Source organism: Lycium barbarum, chromosome 2 (assembly GCF_019175385.1).
Source record: "Lycium barbarum isolate Lr01 chromosome 2, ASM1917538v2, whole genome shotgun sequence".
Lineage (NCBI taxonomy): Eukaryota > Viridiplantae > Streptophyta > Magnoliopsida > Solanales > Solanaceae > Lycium > Lycium barbarum.
The window spans coordinates 116,317,744-116,341,811 of NC_083338.1; the positions used below are offsets into that span (position 1 = coordinate 116,317,744).

The 24,068-nt window shown below is 33.8% G+C and overlaps 2 protein-coding genes and 1 non-coding gene across 7 annotated transcripts; 2 read left to right on the plus strand and 1 right to left on the minus strand.

Annotated features, from left to right (window-relative positions):
- The first annotated feature begins 744 nt into the window (after positions 1-744).
- TRNAP-UGG (transfer RNA proline (anticodon UGG)) lies at positions 745-816 on the plus strand. The gene has a single exon. It is a non-coding gene; the product is annotated as a tRNA-Pro (tRNA).
- A 7,298-nt stretch (positions 817-8,114) lies between these two features.
- Positions 8,115-14,953, plus strand: LOC132626866 (uncharacterized). Its single transcript, XM_060341883.1, has 9 exons — positions 8,115-8,329; positions 8,413-8,519; positions 9,177-9,662; positions 10,298-12,597; positions 12,679-12,948; positions 13,024-13,104; positions 14,126-14,237; positions 14,336-14,402; positions 14,654-14,953. The coding sequence occupies exons 2-9, from the start codon at positions 8,423-8,425 to the stop codon at positions 14,748-14,750; spliced, it is 3,510 nt and encodes a 1,169-aa protein (XP_060197866.1). The 5' UTR covers positions 8,115-8,329; positions 8,413-8,422; the 3' UTR covers positions 14,751-14,953.
- A 401-nt stretch (positions 14,954-15,354) lies between these two features.
- On the minus strand, positions 15,355-22,283 carry LOC132626867 (uncharacterized). Of its 5 annotated transcripts, none has more exons than XM_060341888.1 (9): positions 22,098-22,283; positions 21,885-21,981; positions 20,066-20,443; positions 19,111-19,237; positions 18,333-18,573; positions 17,928-18,000; positions 16,250-16,340; positions 16,095-16,174; positions 15,355-15,823 (listed from the first exon to the last, which is right to left on the minus strand). In XM_060341888.1, exons 2-9 carry the CDS (start codon positions 21,966-21,968, stop codon positions 15,689-15,691), a joined length of 1,209 nt encoding a protein of 402 aa, XP_060197871.1. In that variant the 5' UTR covers positions 21,969-21,981; positions 22,098-22,283; the 3' UTR covers positions 15,355-15,688. The 5 variants fall into 5 exon arrangements, with proteins under 5 accessions (XP_060197871.1, XP_060197870.1, XP_060197868.1 ...); XM_060341887.1 differs by having other exon boundaries at positions 18,333-18,627; positions 21,885-21,977; positions 22,107-22,282; XM_060341885.1 differs by having other exon boundaries at positions 18,333-18,627; positions 22,107-22,282.
- Between the last annotated feature and the right edge of the window lie 1,785 nt (positions 22,284-24,068).

The window sequence follows — 24,068 nt, forward strand, 5'->3', positions numbered from 1 at the left end:
TTTGTCTTTCGCCTAATACCTCAAGGTTCTGGGTTCGAACCCCAGCTTAGTATAAAAAGAAGGAATTTCGCAAGATAGATGTTTGGATTCACAAGGCAGAATTTTGCCTTTAAAACTCTGCCTTAAGGTAGAATTGCAGAGTTTTGCCCAAATTATCATATCTCCTCTCAAAATTCTTCCTTAAGACAGAGTTTTGCTCAAATTATCATATCTCCTCTTCAATTTTTTATTAAAGGCTGATTTTTTATTGATTTTAATAGCCATGTTAATGGCTTATTAAGTTCGCTTAATGATCGAGTTAATGGCTTATTAATTCTCTTAGACCCTTTCAAGATTTTCAGCCTATATAAAATTACCTTCTTGGTGAATTACATACACATCAAAACATGTTCTTCTTCTCTTTCTCTTAAATTATTTTTGGGCAATTGTTTTGAGCAAACTCCAAACTTCCAGCCACTACTGTAAGTGTTTGGGTGTGCTGTGGAACTTTGGGGATCGACCGGCCATAAAGATTTGCACCGGGGTCGGGCCGAAATTGCTTCCAAGGCAGTGGCTTGCCACGACGCAACGATAATCCGATAAGTTTATTCTTTCCTTTTATTCATTCTACTGATTAATATTGTTAGTATTTCCGACATAGTTAAGAAATACATTTCAAGAAAAACTAAATAGAACGCAGTGTGTCAAACAAACAAATCAGCTTATCATTACCGATCAAAGCCAGAAAGAAACATACCATCAGTTGGGCATTTGGTCTAGTGGTATGATTCTCGCTTTGGGTGCGAGAGGTCCCGAGTTCGATTCTCGGAATGCCCCTTTATGTTTTTGTCAGCACTTGTCTTATTTCTTTGCAGGATTTTGGGCACCTTGCTTGTAAAATTAATGATTTTCCTTACTGATTAATGTACACTTACCAATTTTATAAACTTCTAATGAGAAAGCAAAAATCCAACAATATTAATCATATTATATTGCCCCTTATTGGTCGTATGGGTACCTTGCTTGTAAAATTAATGATTTTCCTTACTGATTAATGTACACTTACCGATTTTATAAACTTCTAATGAGAAAGCAAAAATCCAACAATATTAATCATATTATATTGCCCCTTAGTGGTCGTAAAGCAAGCGATGATGAGCCCACTTCTAATCTAACTGTTAGATACACCAAATGCAGAAAAATCATGGCCTCAAAATAGTTTGAAGCCATTTGATGCAAAAAGTGATACGACAGTATTAAATGCTAACCTTTTTCTTTTGTAACAATAAGATCTATATAATTAGGATATATTGTTCTGAGTCTTTTTTTAATACGAAACTAGTACTATTTAAGAAGCATCTTTTAAGTATTTCAACTGGAAAAAATATGACTTCGAATATATATTATGTTAGTGTAATTTCTAATACATAAATTTTATTACAAAGCTAAGGAGTTGGTGTCCGGTTTTATATTACTAACAAAAAAAAAAATTAACCCTTTTTATTTTCAAGGACAAGAGTTATTTTAAAGACAAGTTAAAGTTGCATAAATAAAGTTATCATATGCAGCAATTTCGAAACCCATTTTTTTTATACCTTTCCTCGGGAGCTCTTACCTTTTTTTTCGCTCCCTTATTGACTTGGAATATTTTTTTGTTCCCCTCCCCCCCCCCCCCCCCCCCCCACACACACACAAAAAAAATGACAAAGAATGTTAATTGTAGAAATTAGGATAAAAGATAGGAAAAGGAAAAAGTTAATAAAAAGAAGTACTTTCTCTGTCTCAAATTATTTATCATGGTTACTAAAATAATTGTCTCAAATTATTTGTTGCTTTAAGAGTTCAAGGTATAATTATTTGTTTTTTTCCCTCTTTACCCTTAGCAAAATATTGTCATAAGTGGAGATGATTCATAAATATAGTAAACATTTAATGAAGAGTGGCTATAACCTAGATATAAATAGGGGTAAAGTTAGTCCAATATCCATCCTAATTAATACTTCCAGTTCAAAAAGAGTGTCCACTTCATCTTTATTTTTTTGGTTAAAAAATAATGTACAGTTACCAAATCAAGAAAGAATTAGTCTTATATTTCAAAATTTATCCTTATTAAGTGTTAATTGATCAAATTTTAAAATTTATTTAATTAGGAATAATTTATTTAAATTATCTATTTTTGCCCAAAAGTTAGCATTTGCAGAGTGAGTAATAAAAAGAAGTATTCCACTAAAAGGTCGTTTGATTCCTGGGGTTAAATAATTAGAATGTGAGATTATTTACTTGTTTGATTAATTTTTTTATTCCAGACATTGGAGAAAGTGTGTAATTTCTACTATTAAGAAGCACCGGTTGGTGCTCCTTTTTCGTCGTCCGTTGTGAATTCCCCCCCCCCCCCCCCCCCTCTCCCATCCATTAAAAAAAAAATTGGGTCCCATATTAAACAGGCCCATAAAAAATAAAAATAAAAAAATTGTGGGCCCCTTATATATTAAACAACAACTAATATTAAAAAAAAAATTGAGCCCCATATTAAACACCATCAATATTAAAAAAAAAATAGAACCCACCAAATTCAAACTCACGGGAAAAAAAAAAGTGAACCCCATATTGACAAAATCAAGTAATATTAAAAAAAAAAAAAAGTGAATCCCATATTTAAAAAACAAACAATGTTAAAAAAAGAAATGTGGGCCCCATATTAAACACCATGCGTATTCATAGCAAACACTAATATAATAAAGTTTTAAATACGGAGCACAAACTACAATGTTATATTAATCGTGTTTTGAACATAGTATCCCATATTGACAAAATCAAGCAATATATATATATATATATAAAAAAAAAAAAAGTGCAGACCTTGTCCTACGGTGGCTACGTAGTTTCAGGCTATCTGAGCCTTCTCGGTAATTCGTGCAACTCCCAAAAACATGAACATGATATAATTGGCTAAGAAGCCCATGATTTTCGTGAATTAACTTGTACTTGACTTGTAATCATGATTTCACGAAATAACTTGTAAACATGGTTTCATGAAATAACTTGTATTTAGCATGTATGTATCTTGTATCATAACATGAAAATAATTATATAATATAGTTGCATGAAAACTTGTAGACATGTAGGATATTCATGAAATAATCATTCTTAGTTAAAAACATGCATGCAAGAACCCATGGAATATAAGATATGGGTTTTCATGGATTACGAACTGATTCTCGATAATCATATGGAGTTATTAAGAACAACAATGATAGAATAATAGCAATTCATACATAATATAATCATGGACATGGACCTAGGGTTATCATGAGCATGGTATTGAAACCCTAGTTTTAGTAGAAAATCATAATTTTATGGATTATGAGGCGTGGGGAAGAACAATGATGTTCCCACACGTAGATACTAACTCTACATACCTTAGTTGCTCCAAAACTTGAATTAAAGACTTGAGCTTTGAAGAAGATTTCCAAAATCTTGAATTCTTGAACCTTGAGATGGGTTTTCTTGAAAACCCTAATTTTAGAATGATAATTTCTTGTTTAGATTACAAGGATAGGTATTAGAATTGAGTTGGAATAATTAGGGTAGACTTACCTTGGTGTTCTTGATGATGGACTGAAATACGGTCCGTATTTTGCAATACGGACTGCACTGCGTCTCTTCAGTAAAATGGCCATAACTCTTTGCACAGATGTCCGTTTGACCCCCATAATATACCGTTGGAAAGGTATTTCAAAGCTCTACAACTTTCATCAAGGAAGTTTTCCCAAATTCCAAATATGTTTTGAAATACGGGCCGTAAATTAAAAAATGATCCGTATTTAACCATGTGACATCAAAATGCCAAATTCCAGAATGTTCAAAAATTCTTGGTTTCAGTTTACGATTTGAAATACGGGCCGTATAGTGAAATACGGTCCGTATTTAACCATATGACATTTAACTGCCAAATTCCAGAATGCTCAGAAATCCTTGGTACCAGTTTACAACTTAGTTTACGGCCCGTAAACTGAAATACGTCAACTGTTCATGGGCGTAAACCACTATCTCACAACTGAACAGGAAAATTCCAATTCCCACATTTTTTAGCTGATTTTCCAAGTCTAGGATCATGGTTAAAGCTTACGTTAAAAGTACGAGGTGTTACATGTTTAATATGAGGCCCAATTTTTTTATATATATATATACTATGTTCAAAACACGATTGATATAACATTGTAATTTGTGTTCCGTATCTAAAACTTTATTATATTAGTGTTCGCTAAGAATACAAAGTTTGCACATTTTTTTTTATTATTATTTTTTATATATATATTGCTTGATTTTGTCAATATGAGATACTATGTTCAAAACACGATTAATATAACATTGTAGTTTGTGCTCCGTATTTAAAACTTTATTATATTAGTGTTTGCTACGAATACGCATGGTGTTTAATATGGGGCCCACATTTCTTTTTTTAACATTGTTTGTTTTAAAATATGGGATTCACTTTTTTTTTTTTTAATATTACTTGATTTTGTCAATATGAGGTTCACTTTTTTTTTTCCCGTGAGTTTGAATTTGGTGGGTTCTATTTTTTTTTTTAATATTGATGGTGTTTAATATGGGGCCCAATTTTTTTTTTAATATTAGTTGTTGTTTAATATATAAGGAGCCCACAATTTTTTTATTTTTTATGGGTCTGTTTAATATGGGACTCAATTTTTTTTTTAATGGATGGGAGAGGGGGGGGGGGGGGGGATTCACAACGGACGACGAAAAAGGAGCACCAACCGGTGCTTCTTAATAGTAGAAATTACACACTTTCTCCAATGTCTGGAATAAAAAAATTAATCAAACAAGTAAATAATCTCACATTCTAATTATTTAACCCCAGGAATCAAACGACCTTTTAGTGGAATACTTCTTTTTATTACTCACTCTAACTTTTGGGCAAAAATAGATAATTTAAATAAATTATTCCTAATTAAATAAATTTTAAAATTTGATCAATTAACACTTAATAAAGACAAATTTTGAAATATAAGACTAATTCTTTCTTGATTTGGTAACTGGACACTATTTTTTAACCAAAAAAATAAAGATGAAGTGGACACTCTTTTTGAACTGGAAGTATTAATTAGGATGGATATTGGACTAACTTTACCCCTATTTATGTCTAGGTTATAACCACTCTTCATTAAATGTTTACTATATTTATGAATCATCTCCACTGATGACAATATTTTGCTAAGGGTAAAGAGGGAAAAAAATAAATAATTATAACTTGAACTCTTAAAGCAACAAATAATTTGAGACAATTATTTTAGTAACTATGATAAATAATTTGAGACAGAGAAAGTACTTCTTTTTATTAACTTCTTTTCCTATCTTTTATCCTAATTTCTACAATTAACATTCTTTGTCATTTTTTTGGGGGGGGGGGGGGGGGGGGGGCGGGGGGGAACAAAAAAATATTTCAAGTCAATAAGGGAGCGAAAAAAAAGGTAAGAGCTCCCGAGGAAAGGTATAAAAAAAATAGGTTTCGAAATTGCTGCATATGATAACTTTATTTATGCAACTTTAACTTGTCTTTAAAATAACTCTTGTCCTTGAAAATAAAAAGGGTTAAATTTTTTTTTTTGTTACTAATATAAAACCGGACATCAACTCCTTAGCTTTGTAATAAAATTTATGTATTAGAAATTACACTAACATAATATATATTCGAAGGCATTATCTTTCTTTATCTAGTTTTGCATCTAAAGGTATGCTGGGGCTTTGTCCCAACAAGTATGTTACATGTTTTTCAGACTCATGTTAGAGGTTTCATAGACAAGACAAGTGTCATGTTAGACTTCCAGAGTTGGTTAGCCGGTTTGGCTCATTTATGATATTGTCCGCATTCATGACTTAATCAAGTATTTATGTTTAATATTATGATTTACTATGTTTTATAAAAGCTCATCATGCACTTCACGTTATATTTCCGCTCATGTATGCCTCATGATAGTTCAGCAAGCCATGTGGTTCGGGCACCGAGTGTCGTGTTACGCCCAGGCCATGGTTTGGGGCGTGACAAAACAGGCCCATAAAGAAAAAAATAAAATTGTAAAAAAACAATTGTGGCCCCCATATGTATTAAACAACAACTAATATTAAAAAAAAATGTGGGCCACATATTAAACACCATCCAGTATTTAAAAAAAAAAGTAGAACCCACTACATCCAAACTCACGGGAAAAAAAAAGTGAACCCCATATTAACAAAATCAAGTAATATTAAAAAAAAAAGTGAATTCCATATTAAAAAAACAAACAATGTTAAAAAAAATTGTGGGCCCATATTAAACACCGTGTGTATTCGTAGCAAACACTAATATAATAAAGTTTTAAATACGGAGCACAATTTACAATGTTATATTAATCGTGTTTTGAAGATAGTATCCCATATTAACAAAATCAAGCAATATATATATATATATATATATAAATGAATCCCAAATTGTGAGCCCCATATTAAACACCATCCAGTATTAAAAAAAAAAGGTGGAACCCACCACATCCAAACTCACAGGAAAAAAAGTGAACCCCATATTAACAAAATCAAACAATATTGAAAAAAAAAGTGAATCGGCCCCATATTAAACACCATGCGTATTCGTAGCAAACACTAATATAATAAAGTTTTAAATACGGAGCACAAACTACAATGTTATATTAATCGAGTTTTGAACATAGTATCCCATATTGACAAAATCAAGCAATATATAAAAAAAATTAAATTAAATCCCATATTAAAAAAATAAACAATGTCAAAAAAAAAAGTGCAGGCTTTGTATTCTTAGCAAACACTAATATAATAAAGTTTTAGATACGGAGCACAAATTACAATGTTATATCAATCGTGTTTTGAACATAAAAATAAAAAATAAAAAATTGGGCCTCATATTAAACAGGCCCATTAAAAAAATTATAAAAATAAATAAATTGTGGGTCCCATATATATTAAACAATAACTAATATTTAAAAAAATGTGGGCCCCATATTAAACACCATCCAATATTAAAAAAAAAAGTGGAACCCACCACATCCAAACTCACGGGAAAAAAAAGTGAACCCCATATTAACAAAATCAAGCAATATTAAAAAAAATAAAAAATTGTGGGCCCCATATTAAACACCGTGCGTATTCGTAGCAAATACTAATATAATAAAGTTTTAAATACGGAGCACAAACTACAATGTTATATTAATCGTGTTTTGAAGATAGTATCCCATATTGACAAAATCAAGCAATATATATAAAAAAAAATGAATCCAAATTGTGGGCCCCATATTAAACACCTTCCAGTATTAAAAAAAAAGTGGACCCCATATTAACAAAATCAAGAAATATTGAAAAAAAAGTGAATCTCATATTTAAAAAACAAACAATGTTAAAAAAATGTGGGCCTCATATTAAACACCATGCGTATTCGTAGCAAACACTAATATAATAAAGTTTTAAATACGGAGCACAAACTACAATGTTATATTAATCGTGTTTTGAACATAGTATCTCATATTGACAAAATCAAGTTGTTATGTTCACTAAAATAAATATACTTAAAATAGAATTTAATGCAAAAAACAACATGACAAGTAAAATGAGCTAAACCGAGAATATTTACCAAAAATTAAAAATAGTATTTCTTCGTTTAAATAGAAAATCAATTTCTACTTTGTTTCATTTTAAACATGTAAAATTAATTTAATAATTTGAATTAGAATTATCCAAATCAAAATTTGATAAAAAATAATAAGTATTTTACACCAATCGAATTAAAATTGAAGTATGTTTAAATATTGCTATTGTTTTATCTCAAAGAGAGGAAAATAGTTTCCTTTTAAACAAGTCTTCTCTTTTAAAAAATATTAATAAATTTGCCGATTTTGTATTCATAGCAAACATTAATATAATAAAATTTTAGATACGGAACATAAACTATAATGTTATATTAATCATGTTTTAAACATAATATATAGATAATTACTATTAAAAGATAACTATATACACATAGATGTATTATAATCTAAAGTGTTGGGCCGTCTAGTAGTGGGGCAAAATATAAAAAAAGGCTGAAATTTCCCTCCAAATCAAAAAGGGATTTTCCTACTTTCCCTCCTTTTGACACTCATTAACCCTATACTCTCCCCAACCCTTTCTCATTCCATTCCATTCCATTCAATTCAGTTAGTATTTCTTTACATTTTTCAATTTGCGTTACAGAAACTATTCTTCTTCAAGTTATTGCCATAATTGTGCTTTAAAGGCATAATCTTTTTTCCTTTTCAGATCGAAAACCGTCAGGGTTTTCATTTAGGTTGGTCTTATTTTGTATTCTCAATTATAATATCATTGTGATTATTATTTCTTTTTAATTTTTTCTTGGTAATATTATTGTAGATGAATTAAAATGGTTGACAGTAGAACAAAGAACACGAAAAAGGCTAGTTCGATTGTTGACGATACACAGCCAGTGGACACTCAAATTTCACCCAAGTCTTTACCAGGCAAGTTTTTTTTTTTTTTTTTTGTTTTTGTTTCTAGGGAATGGGTATTATTTGTAAAATGGTAGTATAATAGTTTCACTTTAAAGTTAATATTCTTGCTAGTTGGTTGTTAAGGAAAAAAGAAAAGTTTGAATCTTTACTGTTAACTTCTCAAAAAAAAAAAAAAAAAAAAAGAAGAAGAAGAAAAGTTTGAATTTTTTATTAACGGAACGTTTTGATTTATAAGCTGTCTAAATTGTTGTTACGCATTTGCCTTGATTGGTGTGGTCAGTTCTAGTTAACTGCTAAAGGATAAAAGAGGACTTATGCTCAAGTTTGGATTTTTACTTACATCGAGGGAAGTTTGGACTTTTAATCAGATAGTGAGTGATATGGTGAACCGGTTTGATCGCAATGTTTGAGACGTTACTTCTTTTATTTGTGTTCTTCAAGTGTACTGTTAGTACTGTGATACCATTTTTCAGAGAGGGAAGATTTCAAGCAAGACTAATATATAAATTTTTTTTAAGGGAGAGGGTGGGTTAGGGAGTCTCAGAAGATTAAAAAAGATGTAAAGTTAGTCGAATGTATGGGAGTATTTTTGTCAAAGATTTGAAACTCTAATTTGAAATTGGATATTTTCTCTCCCTAACAATACAGTTTGGTTTATATTTAAAGGTGAGGATCATGAGTTGTACCATGACCAAAAAATGGCTTCTGCTGATGACCACCTTTTCTTCGATGATGCATTTGAGACACAATTAGTAAATCTCTGTGGTGAAAACCAGATTTTGAATTTCGGCGGTGAAACACAAGTGGTGAATTTCGGCGGTGAAACACAACTTGTGGATTTCGGTGGTGAAACACAATTGGTGGATTATGGTGGTGAAACTCAAGTGGTTGATGATCATGATGGTATACAAAATAAACGTGTCCAGACTTCTGAAAATTGCAATGTTGAAGTTGTCGTAGATAGTGATAATGAAGGAAGTGATGGAACTGAGGTCTTGTGTGATACTCAAGAGTTATCAGATGATGATTCAATAGAACACAGCTTCAGCTCAATTGATCAGGTGAAGTTTCCTAAAAGCAGCAACTCCAACACAAGTGATAAGAGTTCGATTGCACAATCAGATGTTCAGAGCAATGACAAGAATCGTTCAGGTGAATTGGTTTCACTAGCATGAGATAATTGATTTTCATTAAGTTCCAATGCTATGCATACTAGGCTAAAATGATATATTTGTTTTTTTCCTTTTTCTGGATGGAACTATACCTGAAGGTTTTCCTTTCTTTATCCATACCTCAAATTAAGCAATTAATCCAAATCTTCTTCTACGAGTGTAAAGTTGGACAAGACATTTTGCGTCATCCAGTTTTTCAAATTCACAGTAAATAGGCCTCTTCAGTTTGCTGGATCTGTATATTCTTTGCCAGCGCATCAGCGCATCAACTATCGTGCATTTTGATATCACTGTTAGTATGAGATTGCTGACTTTGGTTTTGAATTCTATGCGACTACAGTTGGTCATTTCTGCTTTATCCAGGAAAAGTTTTGCTATAGAAAGAAAGACTTGGTCTTCGCTTTCTCTGCTTTATGTTGTAGAATCAAGATTTCTCTTCTCTTATTCGCTAAATGGAAGTATTTAATATACTCTTCATTGTTGGTACTAGGTGGTTGTTTCTGTTCTCAACTTTTAAATCCTAGCCATATTCTTTATCAGACAGAATGTCTCTGAAGATTCGATAACAAATTTGGTTCATAAATTTGGAGCTCTGATATTCATATATTTTTTCAGGATCTCTGCAACGAGGGTTTACTTCAATCCGTGCTGCATCTATCAGGGCTTCTGGTTTGGCTGCTTATGACATGAGCCGTAAAGGGACAAAAGGAAGTACATGGTCTATTAAGAGTGACAATCCTCTGGAGCAGGAAGGTGCAGGCCAAAATGGGAAATCTGTGGTTGGACCTCAATCTGAAGTCGGGAAGGAGCTTAACCTGAATGCTTGTGAGGAGCACTATGTACAAATGAAGGAAGTAGGTAGCGGAAACGGGTGCAAGTTTGGTAGTTCAGCTGCGAGGAAACTTTTCGGAGATGAGATACTTGTTGAGATTAATGGGTCAGAAGATGGTAAGAATGATTTTCAGAAGACAGTGGACTTGCCTCAGTTGGCCTCTGAAGATGTATTGGCAGGTTTAAGTTATCTAGATTCTCAAGAACCTGGAGAGGAATCTCAGGCTAATGCACTAGAAGCTGTTGATGAGTTTCTTAAGCTCAATCCTTTTGATTTTGATCAACATATTGACTTTGGGAAGTCCTTCATTGGAAAATCAAAATTTGTCTCTGCTGCAAACGGGACAAAACATTTGGCTCGGAAAGCAGCTGGAATAGCTGATGCAGAAGGTGGGATTTTTGATTGGGATGACAATCGTGAAGATGAAGGAGGTGGAGAGTTTTTCCAGAAGAAAAAGGAACTTCTTGTTGGCAGGAGACCTGCTACTGAACCTCGGAAGCGTGGTTTACTTGACCCCTTAAGACAGGGAGATAAAAGTTGTGAAGAAAAAGGAAAGCACCCGTTGAATGGCAAAAAGTTTAAGGGTTCCCCCCGTTCTGATTCAAGGTTAATGTCAAGTAAAGGGAGAGTGAGAAGTGAGCTATCGAAGTCCAGATCTAGGAAGAACTTTGTTGAGGAGCTTGATGAACAATTCAATGTGGGGGATGGTGATGGAATGGTTGATGATGGTAATGGAGACAATGTTCCGGACATGCTAAATGTTGGAATAGATACTCAAATGGCTGCTGAAGCTATGGAAACATTATGCTTTGGAGTTCCTGTGCTGGAAAATGATTGTAGTTATGAGAAGAAAGGTGATAAGACATTGAGGGATAGTTGCTGCAAGGGTCGAGTCGATGATGAGAGTCTGTCAAAGCAAAGGTCCTCCAAGAAAAAAGCACGATCTTCTGACACTCGACCTGCTACAAGACAGTCAGTGCGGAAGGATGCCAAATTAGTTGAAGAGCGCCGTAGCAAAAAATTGAAGCAACAGAAAAGTAGCAAGAAGCAAGGCAATGAAGAACACGGAGCTGGATTAAGAATGATCAAGCCAAATTTGACAAAACCCCATGCTTCAAGGGGAAAAGAAGAAGAGTTGGGACAAGAAGAAAGACCACCACAAGCAAGCACGGGTTCCGTGTCTGTCAAGAATTGTCATTTGCAACAGCAACACGACTCATTTTCACCTGTAGCTCATCGAACTAGGCATAACCGGGCAGAAAGTCAACCAAAAAGCCGTCTGTCTGCTGCTGCCACTTTTAAAAGTGGTGGGACCGGTATTGATGCTTGTGGGACTTTGATGGATCAAGGCACGTTCGCTGCCAATCAAACCGCCAACCTCAGAAATATGAAATCATCATCGTCGGGCAACCTTTGTGCTGTTGACCATCCCAAAGGAATTAGAAGTTGTCGAAAGATGCCTCCCATGGGGCAAGAGACCACTACTCAATCATGTAGAAGGTCAAAAAGATTAAGTGGTGACCATACAAGTACTTCAATTGATGTCAGCACAAAAAAGAGAAAGTGTTCATCTGAATGTACTTCCTCTGGTATTGCATCCTCTGGAAGACGGTCTTGGAAAAAGCTATTGAATGAAGGCATGGATAAAGGACATCTAGAGGGTACCAACATTAATGATGCTTTTGCTGATGCAAATGCAAAAGCACTTCTAAATAAATTACCAGAAGATTCTAAGAGGAAAGCTGATGTAGAGACGAGACAATTTGTTGATGAAGCACGTGGAGCAGAATCTTCAGCAGGAGACCAGGTCAAAGTGCCAGCGTCAGCATGCACCACTCCCACCAATTCGAGAATCGTGAAGAATTCTGTGTCACCGATTTGTATGGGTGATGAGTATCAAAAACAATCGTGCAGGAAGAATATGTCAAGGTCCTCCCTTTTGAGAGAAATGATTTCCTTACATACTACTGGAACACATGTTGACTCCACCTTAAAAGATTCCAGGAAGAGGCGAGAAATGACTACTGTTCGAGTCTTGTTCAGTCAGCACCTGGATGCGGATATAATCAAACAGCAAAAAAAGGTAATTTCCATATGATCATGCCTTGTTTGTGCTAAAATTTAATGTTTTAAATTGGAATCACCATGTCATCTCTTCCTCCAGATCTTAGCTCGGTTGGGGGCCTCAAGTTCGTCATCTATGTCAGATGCCACTCATTTTGTGGCTGATGAATTTGTTCGTACTAGAAATATGCTAGAAGCTATTGCTGCAGGGAAACCTGTGGTGACACATCTATGGCTTGAGAGTTGTGGACAAGCGAGCTGTCTTATTGATGAGAAAAATCATATCCTGAGAGATGCAAGAAAAGAAAAAGAGTTCGGCTTCAGCATGCCAATTTCATTAGCACGAGCATGCCAACATCCCCTTTTACAGGTAAAGATGCAGCCTTTGGTGGCTATTAGATGCACAGCTTTAATGCTCCTTTTTTCTCATAGTATTTATTTTCAGGGATATAAAGTTTTTATCACTCCAAATACAAAGCCTGGTAAAGAAATATTGGCAAGTTTGGTGAAGGCAGTTCATGGTCTGGTGTGTACCTCTACTCTTTACCAGTCATTTATTTCACTCTGTGATTCAACCATTCTACACAAGACATTCTATATACTCTTATCCACCAACCTGAATAATCTTTGAGGCTGGAATTGGTAGCGGACTAAGTTCCTCTTTGAAAGAAAAATTTGTTCAGTCTATGTTCTCATACATTTGTTCCTTTGTGAATAGGTGACATAAAACTAATCTTTATTAGAATGGTCTGGAGGATATGATGGAGTATAGACTAGTAATCTGCTGTAAATGCTACATGATTAGTTATGATATATCAGAACCAGCTGTCTTTTGTTTCTAGTTTCCTTTTGGTGTTTCCATGAGCCCCGTTTTGTATAGACGATAGGGTATCTTCTGTAGGAGAATATATGGGGTTTGTTTCCCTAATTGTTAATAAAAATAATTACCTTATAAAAAAATGATATATCTGTTTGTAGTGACTGTTTTGGCTTCCAGCACTAGTTTGTGCTGTTGATTCTTCAATATACTGGTGCATGTTATCTTCTCAAAATAAAATAAAAATGATATATCAGAACCAGCTTTAAAAATATGTTGAATATCATATATAAGTGAGGGTGTGCTCAAGATGATGTCCATGGTAATATAGGTGATAAATGTCGACGAGTCGAAGATCATTAGTCGGACTTTTTTGAATATTAAAGTCATTAGTTTGACTTACAGTAGCGAAGCAAATATCTGTGACCAATTTTGTTGAAAGTTTATTTGATAGGGAAAACAAATGGTTTGGATTATAAAGTTTGATGCATTTGAATTCTTGAAACTCAATACTGTATGGTTATTTGTAAAAGTACACCAAATACCTTGGACATCATCTTATAAATTGAAGTTAGTGTTACTAGCACGTCATGTGTTTCTTGTTATCACATCGTCCATTAAGAATTTTGTAATCGATCTGTATTTTTGCAGGCAGACCTCTCTCCATAGTTGTATTTATTGCTTGATGGTTTTTTCCTGCTTGTTAATACCTGTTCGAAATATTTTTCAGGCAGTTGAGCGACTTTGTAGATCTACTATGAAAGAGGAAGTTATTCCTGACAATCTTCTAGTTTTATCTTGTGAAGAAGACTATGAAGTTTGCACCCCCTTTCTTGAGAAAGGTGAATTTCTTTTTCCTATTCCTTGTATAGTACTAATTAATAAAAAGTTAAATAGTATTAAATTTGAAGAATCATGCAGTCCCTTGTTACATTTACAGGAGCGACAGTGTATAGTTCGGAACTCCTGCTGAATGGGATAGTCACTCAGAGACTAGAGTTTGACAGGTGGTTTCTTAATTTTATCTGCGTCGACTTTTAAAGATACTAATGACAAGTCCTTATGTTTTGGGGTGTGAACTTGTGGATGGTTCATACATTAGCTAAGATCAAAATTAGGTTCCTAAATTCTAATCTGATTTTTGTTGTTAAGTGGTAACAGCCAAAATATTGCAACATGTGATTTCAATTTATGCCCAATTTTAGTTGCTGATATGAAGATTAATATCCTTCTCTAACCAACCATATTTTTATTGCAGGTATCGTCTCTTCACAGATCATGTTAAGAGAACTCGTTCAACAGTATGGGTGAAGAAAAATAACAATCAATACCTTGCTGTTGCAAAATGCAAATGAGGTTTAGTTGCCACTTAAGAGTGTAACATACCTATTTGTTTAAGGGGCATGTGTATTATATGTGTAGGTATCCGTGAATATAGCAATCAAGTCTTCTCTAGGATTCTTTCCCCGGTTCTGTTGGATCTTGAACTGTCTTCAGAATCAGACTAATAATGAAACATCCAAAAAGAGAATTCTAGTCAGTTGGTGACGATTTCCCATCCACTTGGGCTCAAATGCCATTGGATAACTAGTTTGTTGCTTAGATCATATTCAGTTTGCTCCAACAATGACCAGCTTTACAAGCTATACAAATCAGGTGTCAAATGGGCGGGTTGGACTAATAAAAAATAAACTAAAATGAATTGGATCAATAAGTGAAAAGGTTCCTGCTTTGTATAGGATTTGTTTGGATCAAAACGGTTAGGTTGATATGAGCTAAATAATCAGTCATGGCTTAGTCTGTGTAACTCAACAATTTTTCATTTGTTTGCTTTTACAGATTATTTAATAATCTGACCAATGAATATTCCAAGTCGGGCATAATGAAATCTCAAAAAGTATGATTCTTCTTTCTTTTTAAAAAAGCCAGAAAACTACATGGCTTACAGTAACCGGTATATAAGATAAGATCTAAAATGTAATAAAAGCACAAAACCAGTACTTCAGAATTTGGCAATGCGAATGGCCATGTCCCAGCCATCATTTTCAAAAAAATGACCATGTCCCAGCCTTACATTGAGCTACTATTCTCTACCAGTAGACATAGAAGACTACCGATAGCTACTGTAACTATGTTGGTATACACATTTCTTGAGGTATCAACCACCTCATTACATAAGATCACTGGGAAAAGAAACAAGATAAAATAATACAAGGAAAATACATCTTTAAGGGGGGAAAACGCATATTCAATATCTCCTATACAACTTGATCATTTCTCTGTCATGCTCATGTCATACCGGGTTAGAATCTTGGGAAATTTGGACTCGCCAAGAATAGTATCGGATGTACATTGCGTTGAGACTCATAGAAGCACCAAAACCCAAAACTGATGCTATCATTATTGAATAGACTGCCTGCAATTGAAGCTGCCAAAAAAGATTTCCGGGCATTACTCCTCGATTCATATCTGCCAAAAAACTGTTCTGTGTGCACATTTTCTTAGACCTATTGGTTTCTGCATTGGTTTTGGTTTCTACATCTTTCAAAACAATTTCAGTACTTGTAACATCTCAATGGTTAAGAGTTTTTTCTCTAGAAATTTTAGATGGTTAAAGAAGACCTGTATCTTCAATGGACAGACTAGAATATTTCCAAGAGTTATCAAATATCAACTGCATAATAGAGAGTGCATCTTACCATAGAGTAGAAAACATGTAGAGTAATGGCCACAAGAGCAAATTCTAAAGCGGCATAGGTCCATATGTACTCCCTAATAGCTGCATTTCAAATGAAAATTACTATCACACAAGTCGGCTAGTATTTACTAAAAAAATTTATGGGCTCAGACATACCTAGGATGACAGCAAAAATAGATGCCAAAAGACCGATTGTAAAAGCAAATGGTGCAGCAATCACAAGCGCCTGAGTTTTCATGTCACGAACCTTCAAGAAACACGATACTTTACCATTATCCCAAAAAAATTCAAGAGACAGACTCAAAATATGAAATGTTTTTCCACATAAAATAAAATAAAAATATTACATTACAGGTATGTGATGTCATCAGATTCCACCTTTCTACTTTAGAAATGGAAAATAATGTAAAAGCTGATGGATGCGCATTCAACACCAGTAGTGCTGACAGCGCGCGCTCACACACAAATGTTTTTAATTGGAGGGAATGGATAAGTAATCAATTCTTCCAATTACGTGATATACGTTTTTGACTATTACTCAAAAAAAGCTTTTGATCTTGTTTTGTTTCCTAAGCAAGGTGATTTTTTAGGCAAATAAAAGAAATGCCATTTAGTTGCAGTTTTTGACTTACTCATATGGAATGTTTCTGCTGTAGTCTTTCATTTTCGAGCTATTCGAAAATCCGAGCTCAATTATTTCTCAGCACAGAGGTCCTAGCATCTTAGCTCTTGAATCGTAACAACACAGCACAGTGTAATAACAAAATGCAGGTAGAGACCAGGGCTGCCTTATGTTTTAAAGGGACATTCGATAGAAATACAAGTTTGCATCATTCATCCTTTCTAACCAAGTGAAGTGGGGAGCTTATTGTAAAATAAAAAAAATAAAAAGATTCTTAAATGGGGGCCATGCTCTATATAGAGGAGCCACGTAGCCGTCTGTGCTTCACAATCATCTCCTTTTTCTTGAATATGGTAAACCTCGCTCCAATAGGAGCCGACCAGTGGCTTTACCCACTTTTCTCTCGTGGTAACTTGAAACCCCAACCTCACGGTTGGAGCTGGGGGATACCCTTAGTGCTAGGCTATCTCTCACTTATTCAATCATCTCCATTTTTGAGAATGTGTGTGTGCATATTATGCAATCATCTAAGAAGGGCCTTGACTGCCTCTCCTCTTACTCAGACTTCTAACAAATTTTCGAGCTCTGAATTCAAAAGTTTTTTAATCAGTTTCACCCCTACAGGTTATTTATAGGAAGTCTGTATCTTCTGCCCCTCAGTTGCCCAGCAGAACTAAGGGGGAGCAGGTTCCCTTCCCCTCCCACCCCAAAAAATAAAAACGAAAAGGTAAAGGAAAATGAACATTATTGCCTTCTACACAAGTAACCATTAAATTGTACCATTGTTCCGCCCCTTTCATCCTTAAGTAAGTTTCTCCTCCTACTTTCACACTCATCGAACAAACCTTAGTTTCAGTTCTGGGGCCGCTTTATGGTCTTCATGGTTTTTCGGATTTATGTTGTTAGGAAACGGTACGATGGTTCAGATGAGAACCTTGATCAATGTAATTGGTGACACTTAGTACAACAACACTATCAAAAGATCCTATTAAAATACTCCTATCCAAGTATTGGATAAACAAGCAGTTGAAAAACAGAAATAGGGGTATCCAAGGGTCAGATAAGTAAATATCTTTGATATCCATTCACAGGCTATTTCACCTTTCTATGTAGACTATGTTCCAACACCTTTTTTTTTTTTCTCTCAGGGATGAAATCTCAAACCAATGCTATTACTAAAATTCTATCCAAAAGCTAAAAAAAAAAACTCACCAATAACTGCTCAAGGAAGAAGAAATAGCATATTGTGCTGATCAAAACAAGCACCACAAAGTCCTGCCAAGCACTGCAATGGCAGAAATTTCAAATTTGATTAGGCCCAAAAACAAACGCAGTAACTGAGAAATTAGTTCAGCAAGATTGTACGGGATGCTGCTCCATCATCCAGTATCTAGAGCTTCTTTTCAGTATTCACAACTGAGGATTCATTTTACTTTGTAATATCAAATGAAGACAGTTCTTGAAGCACCAACTCTAAAGATCAAAGGGAAACTAGAGATAGAACTTCTTCAAATCTCACTAGGTGAATGTGTACAATCAATGCAAAAACTAAGAAAAATTTAGAGTATGTCATTAAACAACTCTGTGAAAGAAATTGTATTTCCATGTGATGTTCACCTTATTCTTTGAGAATTGTTGTGCTCCAGTCTGTTCTCTTGTTGACTAGTACTGGAAACCCGCAGCAAAGTGACAGGTAAATTAGAAACTTCCTGTCGACAAACATCACAAATTTTGTTCCCTTTCATGCTAAACCACTTGATTGCACATTCCTCGTGAACAAGTCTTAGGTCACCTTTGCAGCTGCACTCCATCTGGAAAGTATTGCCTTCATCACATGCCTCCAGACAGATCCTACAAACTGCTTCCTCTTCAGGGATTTCCCGATCCTCATTCTCAGGAGAAGGAGTAATTTCTTTTGTTCATTTTAATCAATTTTTTAGGGTAGGAGCAGAGGAAAAGTCAAATATTAATCATAACACTTTCAACAGCTTCTGATTACAATTTTTTGAATACAATAAGAGATAGAAGTCAGTAAAAACGTTGGAACACCTTTCAGTTGAGTCAGGAGAAGAATGAAAATTCAGGTGTGTGGGACTCATTAATCAGCTTACACACGAAATCATCTTATAAACCAGACAACAAGAGTTGGATTAAAGTGTAGCATGTCCGCAAAGAAATAGTTACTTTACATTATTAATTCTTAACTGCCAGAAAGGCTGTATCAGGAGATTAATTATCTGCTTGGAAGGCTTTACTAAACATTTGTGAGTTGTGACCAATCCAGTAGAATATGGATAAGTTTGATATCATACAACTACATAATCAGTTTGACTTGATCAAACATGGTACACTCTTTTGATGACTCAGGCACACAGCTTTAACTGATTTGACTTACCATCTCCAGTATCTGGAACATGCTCTTCATGGGTAGCAAACGACATTGATCTAACAATGACAAAATTTCTTCCAGGCACAGAAAGGGACCTCGAAATACTAGCTTTAGATGCCCCAATCAGCGATGACTGCAAGCAGAATTACACATTATGGAAATGTGTTAGTTGTACATAGAAAGTAGAGAAGCCATTAGATGTAAAAGCTTTTAGGAAACCTCTTATATGTTAACAAACTCATAACTGGTAGCAGGTGCCAGTGAACAGAAGGATAGAGGATAATGAGGTACCTAGACATTTACAATGACAAGATTTTCGTGGCCATTAGATAATTGAACATACAGCAGAATGAGGCCGGCTTCCAAATTTTTCTGTGGCATAAATTCCTGTCTTATTGTGTATGAAAAAGTATGACTAACGCAGGTATTGACAGATTAACTTGACTGGCATGTTGTACATAAAAAATTGGATTATCTGTTGAAGTTTGTCAGACTAGATATTAATCAAAAAAAATTATTACATCATAATTCAAGTTAGTTGTGTGAAGAGGAGATTGACTAGTGAAATCAAATGCAAGAACATTGAGGATACAGTCTAAATTGTTGCATTGTATAATTAGTACGGTATAAATTGGTACTCTTCTTGTTCCAATTTATTTGACACTCTTTCCTTTTTCGTCTATTTAAAAAGAACCAAAGATTCGTATATTAAAAAAAAAAAAACTTTAAGCTTCTCATTATACCATTAATGGCTGATTTTATAGCCACAAAAATGTCATGGTTTTTTAAGACCATAAGTTCGAAAAGACTCTCCTTCTTAAACTCCGTGCACAGACAAACAAGTTCACATAAGAGTATTATTTCTGTGGCTACACATATCCAACCTTCTGACTTGTTTGATGAAGTTGAACTTTTCAGAAACTATTGAAAGTGCATAATTAATGGAACAAAAGGAACTCACATGTAACCTTTGTTGTTCACCATGTGTCCTAGCAGAAATAGGCGTGGAAACTGATGGAGATAAATTTGAAGCAGGGGTCACAGGTAGAGAAGTACATTTTTGCCAATTGGAGGAGGATAAGAGGTTTGCTGAAAGAGGGCTTCCTGGAACTACCTTACGATCTGAACTGAGCAGAGAGCTTCTCTCACCATCAGATGAAGCAGCTTTCTTCTTAAAGCTTAAAGCCCGAAGAAAACCTCCTGGTGAACGGGGTGAATACTTTCTGCCAGTTCCAAAGCCTTCATGTCTTGGAGGTATTTGAAGGGAAAGATCTGCTCGTTTCATGCTTGGACCCAAACCGGAAACCATATTGGAGGATTCCCTTTTCTGATAATCAGCCTGCATGTACCCAAAAGATACGAATATCTTGTTACGCGTGGTAATATTACCCCAGATCTTCTAACTTCATGTAATTGCATATCTTTCTACCATTTGAGTAACATTCCTTATGGTAACCTTCAGAAAGAGAGGTGGAGACAAAAAATACCTAACGTATTTATCTACATGATTAGAGGCTTCAGTTGGTTAAATGTAAAGCATTTTTATTTTCCTGCATAATCTTTTTAAAATCATTTTCTGATGCTTGGTGATAGTTGTGAGTGGTCGGAGCAAGTTATATGAAGCACTGTAAAAGAGACTAACATCCTACCTTCCTCATGGTATGTATAACATTATCCTTTGGCAAATATTGTCAAAAAGTTTTAAAAAAGATAACACCTGAAAATAGAAAAACATTTTAAAGTGACGTTCAACTCTTCATGGTACCAAAAATTTATGGCTTCTGTGATGTCACGGACAGAAAAGTTTTCTGAAACACCCAAAGGCTCTTAGATCTATCGTGGACCATTAGACAAGAACTATCCTTCACCTAAATATCATATAACGGCAAAAAACCGAATGAATACAAAATAACCTTACATTTGTACTTGAAAGAGGAATTAAGCATGGACACTCGCATCATTTATCTTCCTAACATAAAAAACTCCTTTTAAAGGTCTTACATTCTACAATCTCTCTTCTTCTTGATGTCACTAAAGGTTTCTCCTTTTTTCCTTTCTTTTTTGATAACAGTGATGTCACCAAAGATTTCTCTATCAAAAATTATATATCAAATGTCGTCAGGTTACTTAAAATCACTAAAAACACAAAAGATGCATTGACTACCCCGATTCCGATAAAGAAGAACTCTTAACATTTTTCAGAATTAAATTGTCATCCTAAATTTTTTTAAAATTGGACATATTTCATACACTAGAAGGCAGCTAAATAAAATGAGGAAAGCACCACCTCACAAAACTGAACTCAATTTTCTGAAGCTTTAGGACAAACAGCCTAAAATTCAGCATAATAATAAATACTCGTACCATTGTGAAAAAGAATATGGTATACTATGGGATACGAACAATCAACATTGGGACATCAATCTCTTAATTTATTTATTTAACTAAATAATTTACATATATGGGAACTACGTAAGTGCTACAAATCACAACTTTTTATTGTTAAAAGTAGACAAATTTTAATAAAAATGATAGTCAAAGAGATCAGGGTTTTGCTTCCAATATACTGAGTCCAAAACAATTTGGGACAGAGGGAGTGAGTACATATATAAAGCACATTCAAAGTCTTTTATGCTCAATAACTGATTAAAGAAAAAAGCTTTTACACTAAATGGTAAGATGATATGAATCCAGTTATCTCTAAAACAACCACAGAAAAAGGAAAAAAAAAAAACAAAGAATCTTTGTATTGAGCAGTAAAATTTTAGAAGTAGAGTAACCTGTGATGATGTCCTAGGAGAAGAAGGAGGAACATTATCTGAAAATGGTATGGGTGCTGCTTCTGTTCCTCTAGCTTCCTCCATTCTTTATAACTACCTTAAAAGCACAAAAACAATAGTAACAAGAAATTATATAGTAGTATAAATAGCCAAATAAAAAAATTCAAGAAAACTGAGAATACATGATGACATATATAATATTGGTTAACTTACTTCACATACAGGATTAAAGATTTTCTTGTATGCAGATTTAGGAAGACCCCCAAATGAAACTGAGGATGCAGATTTAGGAAGACCCCCAAATGAAACTGAGGAGACTTGTATTGAGACTCTGGTCGGGGAGTTCTTGTTTGTTGTGGAATAAAACACAAGCAAAGTTACATAATTGTTCTGCCCTGGCCCACTAGTGTATTCTACGTACTTTACCTCTCAAACTTTTCTTTTACATTCCATGTACCATATATCAATAAACTAGACGGCTTATGCCCGTGCACAGCACGGGCCCAACACTATAGATTATAGTGCATCTATGTGTACGTAGTTGTCTTTGAATAGTGATTATATATATATAGAGAGAGAGTATATGTTATGTTTAAAACATGATTAATATAACATTGTAGTTTGTGCTCCGCATCTAAAATTTTATTACATTAATGTTTGCTACGAATATAAAATCGGAAAATTTATTAATATTTTTTAAAAGAGAAAGACTTGTTGTAGAAATTGATTTTCTATCTAAACGAAGAAATACTATTTTTTAATTGTTGGTAAATATTCTCGGTTTAACTCATTTAACTTGTCATGTTGTCTTTTGCATTAAATTCTATCTTATTTTAAAATATAAATATTTTATGTATATTTAGTGAACATAATAACTTGATTTTGTCAATATGGGATACTATGTTCAAAACACGATTAATATAACATTGTAGTTTGTGCTTCGTATTTAAACTTTATTATATTAGTGTTTGCTACGAATAAGCATGGTGTTTAATATGGGGCCCACATTTTTTTTTAACATTGTTTGTTTTTTAAATATGAGATTCACTTTTTTTTTCAATATTGCTTGATTTTGTTAATATGGGGTCTACTTTTTTTTTTTCCCGTGAGTTTGGATGTGGTGGGTTCCACTTTTTTTTTTTTTAATACTGGATGGTGTTTAATATGGGACCAACAATGTGGGATTCATTTTTTTTTTTTTATATATATTGCTTGATTTTGTCAATGTGGGATACTATATTCAAAACACGATTAATATAACATTATAATTTGTGCTCTGTATTTAAAACTTTATTATATTAGTGTTTGCTACGAATACGCACGGTGTTTAATATGGGGCCCACATTTTTTTTTTTTAATATTGCTTGATTTTGTTAATATGGGGTTCACTTTTTTTTCCCGTGAGTTTGGATGTGGTGGGTTCCACTTTTTTTTTTTAATACTGGATGGTGTTTAATATGGAGCCCATATTTTTTTTAATATTAGTTGTTGTTTAATATATATAGGGCCCACATTTTTTTTTTATAATTTTTTTAATGGGCCTGTTTAATATGAGGCCCATTTTTTTTTTTTTTTTTTTATATATACTATGTTCAAAACACGATTGATATAATATTGTAATTTGTGCTCCGTATCTAAAACTTTATTATATTAGTGTTTGCTAAGAATACAAAGTCTGCACGTTTTTTTTTAATATTACTTGATTTTGTTAATATGGGGTTCACTTTTTTTTTTCCCCGTTTGTTTGGATGTGGTGAGTTCCACATTTTTTTTTTAATACTGGATGGTGTTTAATATGGAGCCCACATTTTTTTTAATATTAGTTGTTGTTTAATATATATGGGGCCCACAATTTGTTTTTATGGGCCTCTTTAATATGGGGCCCAATTTTTTTTTTATATGTACTATGTTCAAAACACGATTAATATAACATTGTAATTTGTGTTCCGTATCTAAAACTTTATTATATTAGTGTTTGCTACGAATACACATGGTGTTTAATATGGGGCCCACTTTTTTTTTTTAACATTGTTTGTTTTTTAAATATGAGATTCACTTTTTTTTTATAATACTGGTTGGTATTTAATATGGGGCTCATAATTTTTTTTAAATATTAGTTGTTGTTTAATATATATGGGATCCACAATTTTTTTTTTAGGGCCTGTTTAATATAGGGCCCAAAAG